This window comes from Oncorhynchus clarkii, chromosome 9, assembly GCF_045791955.1.
Source record: "Oncorhynchus clarkii lewisi isolate Uvic-CL-2024 chromosome 9, UVic_Ocla_1.0, whole genome shotgun sequence".
Lineage (NCBI taxonomy): Eukaryota > Metazoa > Chordata > Actinopteri > Salmoniformes > Salmonidae > Oncorhynchus > Oncorhynchus clarkii.
The window spans coordinates 38,760,245-38,777,507 of NC_092155.1; the positions used below are offsets into that span (position 1 = coordinate 38,760,245).

General features: G+C 44.2%; 1 protein-coding gene across 4 annotated transcripts in view; it reads right to left on the reverse strand.

The window, feature by feature from the left end:
• Positions 1-6,872, reverse strand: part of LOC139416259 (protein bicaudal D homolog 2-like) — an 88,396-nt gene extending 81,524 nt beyond the window's left edge. Inside the window, exon 1 of one of the 4 annotated variants that reach the window (XM_071164709.1) lies at positions 6,263-6,872. In XM_071164709.1, coding sequence (XP_071020810.1) covers positions 6,263-6,502 — 240 coding nt within the window. In that variant the 5' untranslated portion in view covers positions 6,503-6,872. The remainder of the gene's footprint in view (positions 1-6,262) is intronic. The other 3 variants (XM_071164708.1, XM_071164710.1, XM_071164707.1) reach the window with 3 other exon arrangements.
• Between the last annotated feature and the right edge of the window lie 10,391 nt (positions 6,873-17,263).

Here is a 17,263-nt window from a genome sequence, read left to right on the forward strand (position 1 = left end):
CATTTTGGTCCGACTCTCCTTCGTATGAAGACGAAACCCGTTACAGAATCACCCACCACAAAAGGACCAAGCAGCGTGTCAACAGGCAGGAGCAGCGCGAGGAGAAGCGCAATAAGGATTTCTGGACATGGGAGGAAATCCTCGACGGGAGAGGACCCTGGGCTAAACCAGGGGAGTGTAGCCGCACTAAGGTGCAGCGGGAGAAGAAACAACAGGAACAGCCCAAGGAGGAGTACAGTATGGAGTATACTACTTGGGAGGAGATCGACAGGTGGGCGGCCGACCCAGGGAGAGTGCCGGAGCCCGCCTGGGATTCGCTGGAGCAGTGCGAGGAAGGTTACCGTAGAATGGAGGCGGTGAAAGCAGAGAGGCGCTGGTATGAGAAGGCAGCACGGTGACGCGGATGGAAGCCTGAGAGGCAGCCCCAAAAATTTCTTGGGGGGGGGCTAACAGGGAGTATGGCTATGCCAGGTAGGAGACCTGAGCAGACTCCCTGTGCTTACCGGGGGGCTAGAGAGACCGGACAGGCACCGTGTTATGCAGTGGTGCGCACGGTGTCTCCAGTGCGGGTGCATAGCCCGGTGCGGTATATTCCAGCTCCGCGTGTCTGCCGGGCTAGATTGAGCGTCGAGCCTAATGCCATGAAGCCGGCTCTACGCAGCTGGTCCCCAGTGCGTCTCCTTGGGCCGGCTTACATGGCACCAGCTTTGCGCTCGGTGTCTCCGGTTCGCCTGCATAGTCCAGTGCGGGCTATTCCACCTCGCCGCACTGGCAGGGCGACCGTGAGCATTCAACCAGGTAAGGTTGGGCAGGCTCGGTGCTCAAGAGCTCCAGTGCGCCTGCACGGTCCGGTTTTTCCAGTACCACCTCCACACCCCAGCCCTCCGGTAGCAGCTCCCCGCACCAGGCTTCCTGTGCGTGTCCTCGGCCCAGTACCACCAGTGCCAGCACCACGCATCAGGCCTACAGTGCGCCTCGCCTGTCCAGCGCTGTCGGAGCCTTCCTCCTCTCCAGCGCTGTCGGAGTCTCCCGCCTGTTTAGCGCTGTCAGAGCTTTCCGCCTCTACAGCGCTGCCGGAGTCTCCCGCCTGTTCAGAACTGCCAGTTAGCATAGAGCTGCCAGTTAGCATAGAGCTGCCAGTTAGCTTAGAGCTGCCAGTTAGCAAGGAGCTGCCAGTCTGCAAGGAGCTGCCAGTCTGCATGGAGCTGCCAGTCTGCATAGAGCTGCCAGTCTGCATGGAGCTGCCAGTCTGCAAGGAGCCGCCAGAGCTGCCTGTCTGCAGGATGCCGCCAAAGCTGCCAGTCTGCAAGGAGCCGCCAGAGCTGCCAGTCTGCAAGGAGCCGCCAGAGCTGCCAGTTAGCATGGAGCCGCCAGAGCTGCCAGTTAGCATGGAGCAGCCAGGGCCGCCAGTCAGCATGGAGCAGCCAGGGCCGCCAGTCAGCATGGAGCAGCCAGGGCCGCCAGTCAGCATGGAGCAGCCAGTCAGCATGGAGCAGCCAGTCAGCATGGAGCAGCCAGAGCAGCCAGTCAGCATGGAGCAGCCAGAGCTGCCAGTCAGCATGGAGCAGCCAGTCAGCATGGAGCAGCCAGAGCTGCCAGTCAGCATGGAGCAGCCAGTCAGCATGGAGCAGCCAGAGCTACCAGTCATCATGGAGCAGCCAGTCAGCATGGAGCAGCCAGAGCTGCCAGTCGACCAGACTCTTCCAGAGCTGCCAGTCGACCAGACTCTTCCAGATCTGCCAGTCGTCCAGACTCTTCCAGATCTGCCAGTCGTCCAGACTCTTCCAGATCTGCCAGTCGTCCAGACTCTTCCAGATCTGCCAGTCGTCCAGACTCTTCCAGATCTGCCAGTCGTCCAGACTCTTCCAGATCTGCCAGTCGACCAGACTCTTCCAGATCTGCCAGTCGACCAGACTCTTCCAGATCTGCCAGTCGACCAGACTCTTCCAGATCTGCCAGTCGTCCAGACTCTCTCAGATCTGCCAGTCGACCAGATTCTCCCAGATCCGCCAGTCGACCAGATTCTCCCAGATCCGCCAGTCGACCAGATTCTTCCAGATCTGCTAGTCGACCAGGATCTGCTGAAACCGCCAGCCAGCCAGGTTCTGGTAGTTTCTACTACCTGCCTGGGCTTCCTCTCAGTGCTGAGCTTCTTCTCAGTGCTGAGCTTCCTCTCAGTGCTGAGCTACCCATCTGTCCCGAGTTACCTCTGTCCCGAGCTGTCCCTCTGTCCCATGTTATCATTGTGGTGGGTAACCTATTTAGGGACGTTTAGGAGGGGGATTAAAACTGTCATGGAGTGGGGTCCACGTCCAGCGCCAGAGCCGCCACCGCGGACAGATGCCCACCCAGACCCTCCCCTATAGGTTCAGGTTTTGCGGCCGGAGTCCGCACCTTGGGGGGGGGGGTACTGTCACGCCCTGACCATAGTTTACTTTGTATTTTCTATGTTTTGATTGGTCAGGGTGTGATCTGAGTGGGTATTCTATGTTTCATGTCTGGTTTGTCTATTTCTATGTTCAGCCTGATATGGTTCTCAGTCAGAGGCAGGTGTTCGTCATTGTCTCTGATTGGGAACCATATTTAGGTAGCCTGGGTTTCACTGTGTGTTTGTGGGTGATTGTTCCTGTCTATGTGTTTTTCACCAGATAGGCTGTTAGGGTTTCGTTACGTTGTGTTTTGTAGTATTGTATTGGAGATTCGTGTTTCGTATTATTAATAAATATGGATCGTAAACCACACGCTGCATTTTGGTCCGACTCTCCTTCGTATGAAGACGAAACCCGTTACACCAACAGTCCTAGCAACCCCTAGAGACAAAGGACAGGCAACATTCTGTTTGTACAAGTCAGCTAGACCATCTTACCAGTCGCCAAAATTGCTGCTAATAGTGCTCCCTTAACTCAGCACACAGTGGCAGGCCAATAGAAATTAGCCATTTGAATTCAGACAACCCATTGCGACTGAAGTACTATAATGACATGAGTGCACTGCACCATAGGCCATCTGAGTTAAGAGTGTGTTTCAGCAGAATAACATCTCACCCTCCTCTATTACAGATTATTCTATTCAGGCATCCTGTATAAAATGAAATATGAAGAAATGTTTTGTTATTATTGTATTGTATTATTGTATTTTCTGTGGATATCATCCACTGAGATAAGGTGTATTTTTAGAAGAAGAAAACAATTCTGGGGGTGCTGGAGCACCCTCAGCACCCATATCCACACTTCCTGTGGCTATGCATTGAGGGCAGTCATTAAAATGAATTAAAATATCAATTCAATTTGGCACACAGCAAACGGATCCAGGTATAACTCTATGGAAATCTCAATATCCCCAATACTCTCACAAATGGCAACCCCACAAACAATTAACTGATTTCCTGGTGGACAAGTCTTAATGATCATCAAACCAGAATTGCTCAAACAAACGGTGGATATTAGACATTTGTTCATTCGAAACAGAATTTTCCGTGACTAACCAATGAGGCATCGCCAACTTGGTAAATCAGACAAAAATGCAAAGATTCGGGCTGTTTAAAAAAAATAATAGTCTGCTTCGAAAAGTGGAAGGAAAACAAAAACACCCCTATAATTTTCTTGAAGCAATCAGTTTACCCTATTCTTGCTCTATCTCTGTCAGTTTGTTTCCTCTATTCAGGAGTTTTCCATGTTATTCTGAGATAGTGGCCAAAAGAAAGCATGGGAACACAGAGCAGAGGCTGCTGAGAAAGCACTCTAAAAACCCAGCCACTAACCACAGAGCAAGAGCGAGAGAGAGAGAGAGAGAGAGAGAGAGAGAGAGATGCAATAGTGAGGGGGAGAAAGAGGGCGAAGAGACAGAGGAAAGGGACGACAGAGAGAAACAATGTGTTTATTGCCTTAAGCTTTTACTGTGTTATATCTGTTCAGCCAAGGGTTCCTCTCCCTTTTTCTCTGCCTCCCTCCTCTCTCTCTCTCTGCCTCATTCCACTCACATATTTACAGACCCAAGGGAGCTGTCATCATAGGGTACCCGGCCCACTGTGCCATGATGATTGGTTTGTTCTAGTCATGTGGGAGGCAATAAGGAAGTAACATCTCAAAGATAGGTTCCACATAGCAGGAAGTGACTCATCCAGGCCATGCAGTGAATCTCTGGGGAGAAATCTCAGTGCAAAAAAAGGACATGCCCCTTTTCTACCAAACTGCTCTGGGACACGTAAGCTGTTCAGCAGCTGCAGCAGTTCATTCTGACTCCCTACCCTACTTCTTACCTCACTCTCCTTCTTTCCTAATCAAAATCACAAGGCTGCTGAAACCTCTGCCAGGAAAAGGAAGGTAGAACTAGGACTGGTGTGTTACATTTAAGTGGGAAAAGGGGTTTTCACAGTTTGGAAAGACAGGCCAGTGCTTTATCCTGTCTCCCTGCCCTAACTAACATTCCTGAATGGTCAAAACTCATTTAGTTTCCTCTGTGAGTAGGTTACTCATCCTTCCTCTTTTTCAGGCGGGAACTTTCAAAATTCAAAAACCACATGTCCGCCTCTTTTTCAAACCAGGCTGGAAATACCAGATAATTAAGGTCCTCTGGTTTGAGAGACTGCTTCACTAAGAGTATTGCCAAACTTGTCATTAGAGAGGACTTATGTGTGTTTAAATGAGGGATTAAACGATATCAACCAAAAGCAATTGAGTGAATGTCCACTTTTTTATCAGTTGCACATGAATAAACAGGGTGGCAGTGGATAACCATTACTCAGATACATTAGTGAAGATAGAATGTTCAGCAAGTCAGATAACTCATCTTCATCCTCATTGGAGTAAGCCTCTATAATATTTCAGCGGTGCAATATACACTGAACAAAAATATAAACACAACATGTAAAGTGTTGGTCCCATGTTTCATGAGCTGAAATAAAAGATTCCAGAAATGTTTCATGTGCACAAAAAGCTTATTTCTCTCAAATTATGTCCACAAATATGTTTACAGCCCTGTTAGTCAGCATTTCTCCTTTGCCAAGATAATCCATTCCCCTGAAAGGTGTGGTATATCAAGAAGTTGATTAAACAGCATGGCCATTACACAGGTGCACCTTGTGCGGGGGACAATAAAAAGCCACTCTAAAATGTGCAGTTTTGTCACACAAGTTTTCACACAAGTTTTGATGGAGCATGCAATCGGCATGCTGACGGCAGGAATGTCCACCAGAGCTGTTGCCTGATAATTGAATGTTAATTTCTCTTCCATAAGCACCTCCAATGTTGTTTTAGAGAATTTGGCAGTAAGTCCAACCTGCCACTCAACCACAGACCACGTGTATGGCGTCGTGTGGGTGACGGGTTTGCTGATGTCAACGTTGTCAACAGAGTGCCCCATGGTGGCGGTGGTGTTATGGTATTGGGCAGGCATAAACTACGGACAATGACCACACTTGCAATTTATGATAGCAATTTGAACGCACAGATACCGTGACGAGATTCTGAGGTCCATTGTGGTGCTATTCATTCACCGACATCACCTTATGTTTTAGCATGATAATGCACAGCTCCATGTCGCAAAGATCTGTACGCAATTCCTGTAAGCTGAAAATGACAACATTCCACAGGCCACAATTAACAGTCTGATAAACTCTATGCAAAGGATATGTGTCGCGCTGCATGATGCAAATGGTGGTCACACCAGATACTGACTGGTTTTCTGATCCACGGTCCTACCTTTTTTTGTAAGGTATCTGTGACCAACATATGCAAATCTGTATTCCCAGTCATGTGAAATCCATAGAATAGGGCCTAATGCATTTATTTCAATTGACTGATTTTATTTCAACTGTAACTCAGTAAAATCTTTTAAATTGTTAGATGTTGCGTTTATATTTTTGTTCAGTATCTTGGAGTTTACATTTCAAATCCCACAGCAAATGACAATACACAACAAACACTGTATGGGCATGGAAAAACAGAATGCATGTCTCTAACCCCAATATCTTAAATTAGAAAAAGCTAATTCCACAGCAGTTTAGAAAGATATTACGAAGCCTATAGCTAGAAGGGGCAGTATGGCAATAATATAAATCCCCCCTGAGAGGGGAATCATTGATAGAACATAAGGCAAAGTTACACGTACTTCATCACCCCCCCCCCCCCCCCCCCCCCCTCCCTCCCGCCACCCCTACACACGCACACAAATATAAAATGCATGGCATGGCATTTTATAGCAGTTCAAATGTATATTTAAATTTCATACAGAAAATATACACCGTTAAAAGACTACAACATACCTCTTTGAGCACGTCCAGTTCCTGGCGCACGGTCTCGTATTCGATCTCCAGGTCGTCATACTGATGTTTAAGCTGCTGCTTCTCCTCCAGCACTGCCAGCCCGTACTCCGCCGCCTGGATCTTCTCATGGGTGGTCTCACTCAGCTCCCGGGAAAGGCGCTCTATCTCGGCTCGCAGACACTCCGGTTCGGCCTCCAGCACGAGCATCGTTTCAGAATAGCGCTGCTCCTCCACGGACATACTATGGATGTTGGTGATGGATCAACCTTGGCCGATGCGCCAGCTAATCCTACGACGAACGACGAGGGGATGAGACGGCTTCAAGCGGGTCCAATCTTGAAGGATCGCGGAGAACCCTTTCGTTTGAATAGATTATTAGATTCTTCTGTATTTGAACTGCATGATCGGTACTCTTGCGTTTCTCGTTGCCACTTTGGGTATTGCGTTTTCGGTCATGAAGCTGTGGTGTCTTTATTTCTTCCGGCAGGAGAGGCTTGTCTGTTATCTCTACAACTGCTCCATGACTGCAGTTCCTTTGCCCTTCGCCTCTCCCCGGCTGCTCAGAGCGATTGGGGCGAGAAGCTGTCTAGCGCTGTCAGATCACTCAGCTGAGAGAACTAGAATATAAGAATGGTGGCTGATGGGAACTGTAGTCCCACAAACGCCAGTGCATAGACGTCAGGCAAATGCACTCATATCCCATCAGGCATTGTGTGCAGGCTAGTCTAAGGTGAAACGTGTGGAACACGGAAGCGGCATTTTATTTTCAAAGGAATGGGTCTAGAAAAGATTTGGTCACTGTGCATCTCGTGCCATCTGTCGGTTGTTTCTGTAGATTCACGATGCTGTAGTCACAGCGGCTTTTGACAAGAACATCACTCTGAGCGATCAACTTGATCAAATGACTAAAGCAGATAATAGGTTATGAACTAAATAGCCTATTGTCATTGATATTGTCATGCATTTATTGAGGCTAGGAGCTACTGGATGCATAGTTTTTTTGCCGGTGTGGTGGTATAACTGAGCTGTTGGAATATGACAATATGAGCGCTTATTGTAAAGAGCGATCCGTAAGCCATCCCCAGTGGGCAGAGCTAGGCATGTTGCACTGGACACTTTTTAATACGATGATTTTTGTTTATACAATGGGTCCCGTGTGGGTCTGTATTGCCTAGTTATGCTAATAGACAATATTTGAGGACAGTGTATTACAGTTAATTTCGTCTTTGACTTAAGAAGTAAAATATCTTTGAATAGTAGGCCTAAACAGGGAAACAACAAGTCCCAGATCAAATTTCAATCAAATGTATTTATAAAGCCCTTCTTACATCAGCCGATGTCACAAAGTGCTGTACAGAAACCCAGCCTAAAACCCCAAACAGCAAACAATGCAGGTGTAGAAGCACCAGACAGTTCTCAATAGAACATACCAAAGGGGGGCATAGTTTTCTATTTAAATTATTGGGGGTCATCTGAAATCAGTGGCAACCCATGTTTAGCCCCCCCCCCCCCCCCCAACACACAATGTGTTTTTATTTTGACATTAATACGTTTCGCATATCAGTTTACAAACCATGTAAAAAAAAAAAGAATTGAGTTAAGAAAGCCGCATACAAACATGGTCTCTTTTTTGCTTTCTTGAGCAGATTCAAAATGCAGGTGTTTTAGCCTAGGTCAGCGCTTTCGGCAGCCAATTGAAAATACACAGAGTAAGGGTTGGTAATGTTCTCTAGTTGCGCCGTGATTGGGTCAGTGTTCTGTCACTCATCGGGATACTACATCACCGAAAAATCTACAGGGAGCGCTATTGATTTACATTAGACGTGCCTTTCCAAGAAGGCTCAAGGTCATTGGCCACAGACAAAATTACGTCAAATCACGTTATATCTACCGTAGCTTTGATTGGGCTGATCATGTCAACATCATACTTTCAAAATCTTAGCTAGCTAGTTAAACAAGCAGTCATCATCATGAATCAAGTCGACAATCTACTGGCAAATCCTTATGTAGCCAAATCTACATGTAGCCTATAGTCTGTTTTAGAGAAATGTCATCATCAAATATTGTAAGAGCTTTCATTGTCTGCTTATATGCACCCTTTATTTATCCTACGTTTCTGACTTGGTGTACAGGAAGAATACTGTAAGAACGGCCCATGTTCTGCATTCTGTCGCTGTACATTTCAAAAGTGCTGAACAAATAGTTATATTGAATACGTTAGCTCGCTCATTGTTTTAATCGAAATTACGGACTACCTCTTATCCGCTCATCATTCCTTTATGCCATAGTTTGTACATCTAAATTGTCAGTAGAAACCACATTTGTTTAAGCAAGTCAGCCATATCAGCTATGTTTTTTTAAGGCAGTAAATGAGGCTGAATGAACTGTTTCACTGCCAGACAAGGCTTCGCTGATAGCCAGGTGTAGTGTTACGTTGTGTTGTGTAGTGGCTTTGCTGGCATGTGTAACAGTATAGCTTCCGTCCCTCTCCTCGCCCCAACACACATCAACGACGGTCACTCACGAAGCATCGTTACCCATCGCACCACAAAAGCCGTGGCCCTTGCAGAGCACGGGGAACAACTACAACAATGTCATACCACTGTAACACCTTGTGAATTATTTACCCCTTTATAGAATACACTTTTTTCCTCATGACTCAAAGCTGTGTTACCATTAACATTGGCTGCATATCCATTGTCTTTCTCCCAAAGTGTGGACTTGCACATTTATTCTCATCTCAGGGATTTAATAATGTTGTAAAGTAGCTCAAGCCAATGCTTACACCTATCCAATGCTTGGATGAGGAGAGTGATGAACAATTGATATTCAGACATTGATTTCAGCTGGCTTCATAAACAGAGGGTCTGTGTTCCAAATGGCACCCTGTTCCCTTTACATAGTGCAGTAATTTTGACCAGGGCCCATAGGTGGTCAAAAGTAGTACATTATACAGGGAAATGTTATAGGGAATAGGGTCCCCTTTTGGATGCATTCAGCCTGATGAGCCCCACACCGCTAATTGTAAACCATTCCTCCATCCCATTCGCCCAGTCAAGCAAATTAAGCAGTGAGACTGTGATTTTTTTCACCTTTGCTTAACCAGGTAGGCCAGATGAGAACAAGTTCTCATTTACAACTGCGACCTGGCCAAGATAAAGCAAAGCAGTGCGACAAAAACAACAACACAGAGTTACAACATGGGATAAACAAATGTACAGTCAATAACACAAAATTTAAAAAACACAATAGAAAAATCTATATACACTGTGTGAAATGTAGTAAGACTAGGGAGGTAAGCAACAAATAGGCCATAATGGCGAAGTAATTATAATTTAGCATTAACATTGGAGTGATAGATGTGCAGATAATGATGTGCAAGTAGAGATACTGGGGTGCAAAAAGAGAAAAAATAAATAACAATTTGGGGAATGAGATAGTTGGGTGGGCTATTTACAGATGGGCTGTGTACAGGTGCAGTGATTGGTAAGCTTAAAGTCGGAAGTTTACATACACTTTAGACAAATACATTTAAACTCAGTTTTTCACAATTCCTGACATTTATTCCTAGTAAAAATGCCCTGTTTTAGGTCAGTTACAGTTTTTCTCAATTGCTAAAACACAATTTCTGAAACCTTGCTCCATTTCCTGAAAACATTAAATACAAAACCTAATCTACAAGCACTATTTACATAACCTCTGACTGCTCTTGCAAAATGAAACATTCGCCTCGAAACAGTTTTACCTGTGTTCCAAATCAAACACTGCTCTCAAATCATAAAGAAAGTGATCAAAATGATATACACTCTCAAGCAGTCAGTGAACAATACACCGAAAAATAGAAAACACATTGTTCAAAACATACAATTCTCAGGGAGAAGTACATTTTTAATCAAAAAAAATATTCATATTTTTACGTCATTGTCTTTTGATGAACGAAAACATGTTCTATCATAGTAGCTCAAAATTGATCAGAAATTATTACTCTGCTTTGCTCTTTGCAATTTTGTTTGTACCCCTATTTTTACAGTACTGTACCCTGCATCTCACAAACTTGTCCTTTGTCTCTGGGATACTGTAATTCTTGTTCTTTGTTGATATGAACCTGCAACCAGTCAAAATCTATTGAGCAGTCAGTACTGTTAATAAATGGAAAGCACAATGTTCAGGGCCATACAATTTGTCCATTGTACAGTATACAGCCTACAATGCACTGTACTACAGTATCCATTCTCAGACTTTCTCCTTCCCACCTTCAACAACCTGCTTGCTCTCTGAACTGGCTTATATTGGTTGTGTCGCATCATTTGAAACAGGTTAAATCAATTTCGAGTGGTTGTGTTCAATCAATGACATATGTTCTCTATTTGTATTTGATTGTTGCCACTTGTGTTTACCAGTATGGATGACATGTGCATTAGAGTACAGAATGTGTTTAGAGTTTTGCTGAAAAGTCTAAGTGAGATCTGCAAATTGTGTTTTACCATGTGAAATGGTTTAAGGTATTGACAATAGACTGCATAATTAGCTAAACGAGTCCAGGCAACTGAGAACTTTGTTCAGCCAATGGGTTTGAATGTTTTAGCAATTGAGAAAAACTGTAAGATCACCACTTCATTTTAAGAATGTGAAATGTCAGAATAATAGTAGAGAGAATTATTTATTTCAGATTTTATTTCTTTCATCACATTCCCAGTGGGTCAGAAGTTTACATACACTCAATTAGTATTTGGTAGCATTGCCTTCCATCGCCTAACTTGGGTCAAACATTTTGGGTAGCCTTCCACAAGCGTCCCACAATAAGTTGGGTGAATTTTGGCCCATTTCTCCGGACAGAGCTAGTGTAACTGAGTCAGGTTTGTAGGCCTCATTGCTCACACACACTTTTTCAGTTCTGCCCACAAATTTTCTATAGGATTGAGGTCGGGGCTTTGTGATGGCCACTCCAATACCTTGACTTTGTTGTCCTTAAGCCATTTCGCCACAACTTTGGAAGTATGCCTGGGGTCATTGTCCATTTGGAAGATCCATTTGCAACCAAGCTTTAACTTCCTGACTGATGTCTTGAGATGTTGCTTCAATATATCCACAGAATTTTCATGATGCCATCTATTTAGTTAAGTACACCAGTCCCTCCTGCAGCACAGCACCCCCACAACATGATGCTGCCACCCCCATGCTTCACAGTTGGGATGGTGTTCTTCGGCTTGCAAGCCTCCTCCTTTTTCCTCCAAATATAACGATGGTCATTATGGCCAAACAGTTCTATTTTTGTTTCATCAGACTAGAGGACATTTCTCCAAAGGGTACAAACTTTGTCCCTATGTGCAGTTGCAAACCGTAGTCTGGCTTTTTAATGACGGTTTTGGAGCAATGACTTCTTCCTTGCTGAGCGCCCTTTCAGGTTGTCAATATAGTACTTATTTTACTGTGAATATAGATACTTTTGTACATGTTTCCTCCAGCATCTTTACAAGGTCCTTTGCTGTTGTTCTGGGATTGATTTGCACTTTTCGCACCAAAGTACGTTCATCTCTTGGAGACAGAATGCATCTCCTTCCTGAGCGGGATATAACGGCTGCGTGGTCCCATGGTGTTTATACTTGCGTACTATTGTTTGTACAGATGAACGTGATTCCTTCAGGCGTTTGGATGCTCCCAAGGATGATCCAGACTTGTGGAGGTCTACAATGTCTTTTTTGAGGTCTTGGCTGATTTATTTTTATTTCCCCATGGTGTCAAGCAAAGAGGCACTGAGTTTGAAGGTAAGCCTTGAAATACATCCACAGGTACACCTCCAATTGACTAAAATAATGTCAACTAGCCTATCAGAAGCTTCTAAAGCCATGACATAATTTTCTGGACTTTTCCAAGCTGTTTAAAGGCACAGTCAATTTGGTGTATGTAAACTTCTGAGCTCGTTTTTGTTCGAGTTCCCAGTTATCTTGAACGCATTGAAGTCGGCGATTTCCGAGCTCCAGTTGGAGCGCTTCTGTTGGGATGACGTTCGTTGTCTCCTCTTCAAAAAGTGTGTCCACACCTACAACCCGTCCTAGTATGCCATACTCCGACACTGATAATGTATTAGTCTAGTAATTCGTTCTGCGTTTGAGAGGAGAAAGAATGATGAAGTCTGGCTAAGAGGCTCCCATTCAATCAGAGGAGAGCGAGACGCAGAAGCATGGATTTGGGAAATGGCTTCCAGAAACGCACAGACCATACAGCATACACAGAAAACGATAGGGGCTACATTTCAACAGGTAGACCTAATGTCTTAAATTAGTACAGTGTTCTTTTCTCACCAAGCGCAACATAGCTTCAGTGTGTAAATCAGCTAGAAAGATGTGTCGGCATCGAGTAATTGTCTCTGGCCCCCTCCTAGTTAGGGGGAGTGATGAGCTCTTCAGCAGAGTCTCACAACTCATTCACTGGTTGAAAACTGTTTTCTGCCCCTCCCAAAATATATAATTTGTAGATAATTGGCCCTCTTTCTGGGACTCACCCAGGAACAGGACCAAGCCTGGCCCGTTGAGGAGTGACGGACTCCATCCTAGCTGGAGGGGTGCTCTCATCTTATCTACCAACATAGACAGTGCTCTAACTCCTCTAGCTCCACAATGAGATAGGGTGCAGGCAAGGCAGCAGGCTGTTAGCCAGCTTGCCAGCATAGTGGAGTCTGCCACTAGCACAGTCAGTGTAGTCAGCTCAGCTATCCCCATTGAGACCGTGTCTGTGCCTCGACCTCGGTTGGGCAAAACTAAACATGGCGGTGTTCGCCTTAGCAATCTCACTAGGATAAAGACCTCCTCCATTCCTGTCATTATTGAAAGAGATCGTGGTACCTCACATCTCAAAATAGGGCTACTTAATCCCTCACTTCCAAGGCAGTTATAGTCAATGAACTAATCACTGATCATAATCTTGATGGCCTGACTGAAACATGGCTTAAGCCTGATGAATTTACTGTGTTAAATGAGGCCTCACCTCCTGGTTACACGAGTGACCATATCCCCCGCGCATCCCGCAAAGGCAGAGGTGTTGCCAACATTTAAGATAGCACATTTCAATTGACAAAAAAACGATGTTTTCGTCTTTTGAGCTTCTAGTCATGAAATCTATGCAGCCTTCTCAATCACTTTTTATAGCTACTGTTTACAGGCCTCCAGGGCCATATACAGCGTTACTCACTGAGTTCCCTGAATTTCTATCGGACCTTGTAGTCATAGCAGATAATATTTTTATTTTTGGTGACTTTAATATTCACATCGGAAAGTCCACAGACCCACTCCAAAAGGCTTTCGGAGCCATCATTGACTCAGTGGGTTTTTTCCAACATGTCTCCAGACCTACTCACTGCCACAGTCATACTCTGGACCTAGTTTCGTCCCGTAGAATAAATGTTGTGGATCTTAATGTTTTTCCTCATAATCCTGGACTATCGTACCACCATTTTATTACATTTGCAATCGCAACAAATAATCTGCTCAGACCCCAACCAAGGAGGTAAATTGGTAAATGTACATTTTATGTTGCATTGGTTTAAACCAGAATGAAATAGAAGTCGGTCTCTGTCTTTCTCTGATCAATCTAACCTAGTGGTTAGAGCAGTGGGCCAGTAACCAAAAGGTTGCTAGATTAAATCCCTGAGCTGACAAGGTAAATATCTATTGTTCTGCACCGGAACAAGGCAAGTAACCTAGTTCCTAGGCCATCATTGTAAATAAGAATGTGTTCTTAACTGACTTGCCTAGTTAAATAAAGGTCAAATTAAAACATCTATCACAATGTGATTTGTTTGAATGCATTTTACACACACAGATCCTGTCACGGTATCTCTATAGCAACTCAACATAGACATGAAGCTCCATCCTGAGTCTCCACCCTACCACAACAGACCTCCTGTGACCAGCAAGACTCTATCATAAACCTGGGTCGTAATTCACTAGACACCAAACAGACAAACGTGTGCACTAATAAATATGACCCTGGATACTGTGTAGCATCAGTAAACTCACTCACGTTCTCCTTCACTTAACAACTATGAACAACAAGGTACTTCTGACAGTCTTCCATTAAGAAGGAAGATAGGATCTCCATTCATTGCCAAACCACCGACCAACTGGACTCAGCATCTCTCTCTCTCTCGCCATCTCTCTCGGTTGAACGTTAGCACAGACAGACTGGTACCCAGTGCCCAGGCTACTCACACCCTCAAAGCACTCTATTCTTTCATTTATGCACCTTTTTGTGGCATTGTATTGTCTATGCTGGCTCTATTCATTGTATTGACAATTCTGTGTCTTGTCAAATTTCCAGCGATAAAAGTATGCTAATTAGTCATGTGGAATTTATACTGTGGAATGCACAAGTGGAAACGGGATCAACTTCAGGCTTTGATGCCATCATGCAAGAATGTTTTTCAACGGAACTGTTCCATTGGTCTAGCAATTTCTTTTTTTAATGAGACTTTGTTTTAAAATTATTTCACTCTGTGGCTTCAGTAATTCTAATCTCTCTCTACATTAAAAGCTCAAAACCATTTAGTGACGCTGTTAAATGGACACTAGATGAGGTAGATGTTTCTATTTTTAATCATGTCCATGTTCTTATGTAACCTGTAATTCAGTTTTCTTTATTGTAAACTGCTTAAGTGCACCATTGTAGCACATGCATTTGTGTAAATTAAACCTGTCTATATATCTGACCATTGTATTGTAGACATTATACATCCATTTGTAATACACTGTACAAAGATATTAACTACATAGATATCAACTGTACATAGTCACTTTCACTCCCGCTCTTATCCCTCATTGATCCCTCTCTATTCTCTCTCTTTCTCTTGCTGCAACAGAATACAGCACTTTCTCTTCTCATGTTTATGCACCTTGATAGCATTGTGTTGTTTAATGTGCTCAGCTGGTAATAACAGCAATCTCCCCTTGTATCAAAGTGACTCCGAACACCTCACTGCACCACGTTATGCAAGTATGATCAGTAGAGAGACAGACGGAGAGAGAAATGAGAGGGGGGGTCAATGAGGGGTAAGGGGGGGAGTGAAAGTGACTCAAGTTATCTATTAATCCATTGCCCCTGGGCAGTCAGACAGAGCACAAGTCCAGCTAGAGTACTAGAGGTGGTAGCTGGCGATAGAGGGAGAACAGGGAGGGAGTCCTAGACATGAGTGGTGCCAGTGTTCCGTCGCAGAGATTCAGGGCTACATTAACCAAGCCTGATCAACTTATCCCCCAGCTATCACAAGGTGGACTCGGTAGACATATGTTTGCTATCAATGTGGGGTAAGGAGCTGAAACCTGACATCCCTCCCCACCCAACTTGTTGCTGGAAACCCTGAAACCAAACCCTCTCCTGCCATCTACTGGCCAGACACCATAACAGCAGCTACAATGTTCCCCATGTTGCTGTAGAGCTGGTGTTCCCTAACCTTTTCACTCAGGCCCCCCTCCCAGCATTGGGGAACGTCCCGCGCAACGTCTCTTTCTATGGGCACAAGCACTGTTCACAAGCACTGTTCATGATATAAACTGTTCAGACCCCTCTTGTTGGTGGATATTTTTTTTCTTCTTGCAATTCTATACATGTTGCCATGTCTAATGTGTATTAATGTGATATTTCAGTCAAACATTACACAGGTGATCAAATATTCAAAGCTTGGTGATGAGTTGGTTGTTTGAATCAGCTGTGTAGTGCTAGGGCAAGCAAAACAATGTGCACCCAGGAGGAGCCCCAGGGCAGAGTTTGGGAAACCCTAAGCTAGTTGACTGCTGTGGCTAGCCAAAAATGACTTGTTTTGAAAGTTGGATCATCTTATTTAAGTGTTCTTACACTATGATTTGTAACATTCAAAACAACTGGTAATCGTCCATGGCAGGCATTGTTGTCACCTTCGCTTGCTACATAACTACATAATAAGTGATAGGAAGCATGAGCACCAACACCAGCCTACACCACTGCACACACACCCGTTGTTACTATGACAACTAGTGTAGCCATGTCAGCAAATTACTGCTGTCTGAGCACACACAAATCTGATTTGTCACTTGTAACTTTAAAAAACAAAACTGCATTAAGTTCTGCAGTGTGAAGAAGGCTTTAGAGAAGGGCCCGATCCAGGAACAACCCCTAGTCCAGCTATTCAATCTGCCTCGATGTAAAGCTCATTGTGAGGCTCTTTTAAAGGTATCTGTGACCAACACATGCATATCTGCATTTGCAGTCATGCGAAATCCATAGATTAGGGCCTAATGAATTTATTTCAATTGACTGCTTTTTCTCATATGAACTGTAACTCCGTAAAATATTAGACATTCTTGCATGTTGCGTTCATATTTTTGTTCAGTATACCATATAAATTGTACTATATTTACAAATTGTTTTGACAAACATAGATTATAATAGTTGGCTAGGGTGTGCATACACACTGATTTGTGAGATCATCAGCAGTCTGGAACAACTCATGATAATTTACTATCACCAGTCACTTTTCTCCCATTGCTGTCCATAGCCTATACTGTATACTGTGCATATGGGCCTACTTTCTTTTTTTGACTGAGGATGTAATAATGCTACCATGCACTTTCATATGTTTTTTTGTAGTGTTTCTCTAATATCAACAGTTGTCTGATGCCACTTTTTGTTCTTATTTTTCAGAGTAAATAACTCACGGACACTGGAGAAGCTTTAACCAAGTTGAATTCTGCCCGAAGGTTCTGTACAGCTGTAATTCAGACAGCCAAACATTTCTCACCATCAGAGTTATATACATCCAACTTAAGACACTCCTTCTCTCCAATTCTTACATCTTATGGTTCTACGGGAAGATGGTAACCAGATACTAAACCCTGATTATTCCCTTAAGGGGATCTGACCTCATCACCTCAACCCCTCCTTCCCCTAATCCACAGGTACCCATCTGTCTCCCCTATCTCAACACTTTGCTCTCCTCCCTTCCACCCAAAACATTCCAAAGCTATTTGTCTT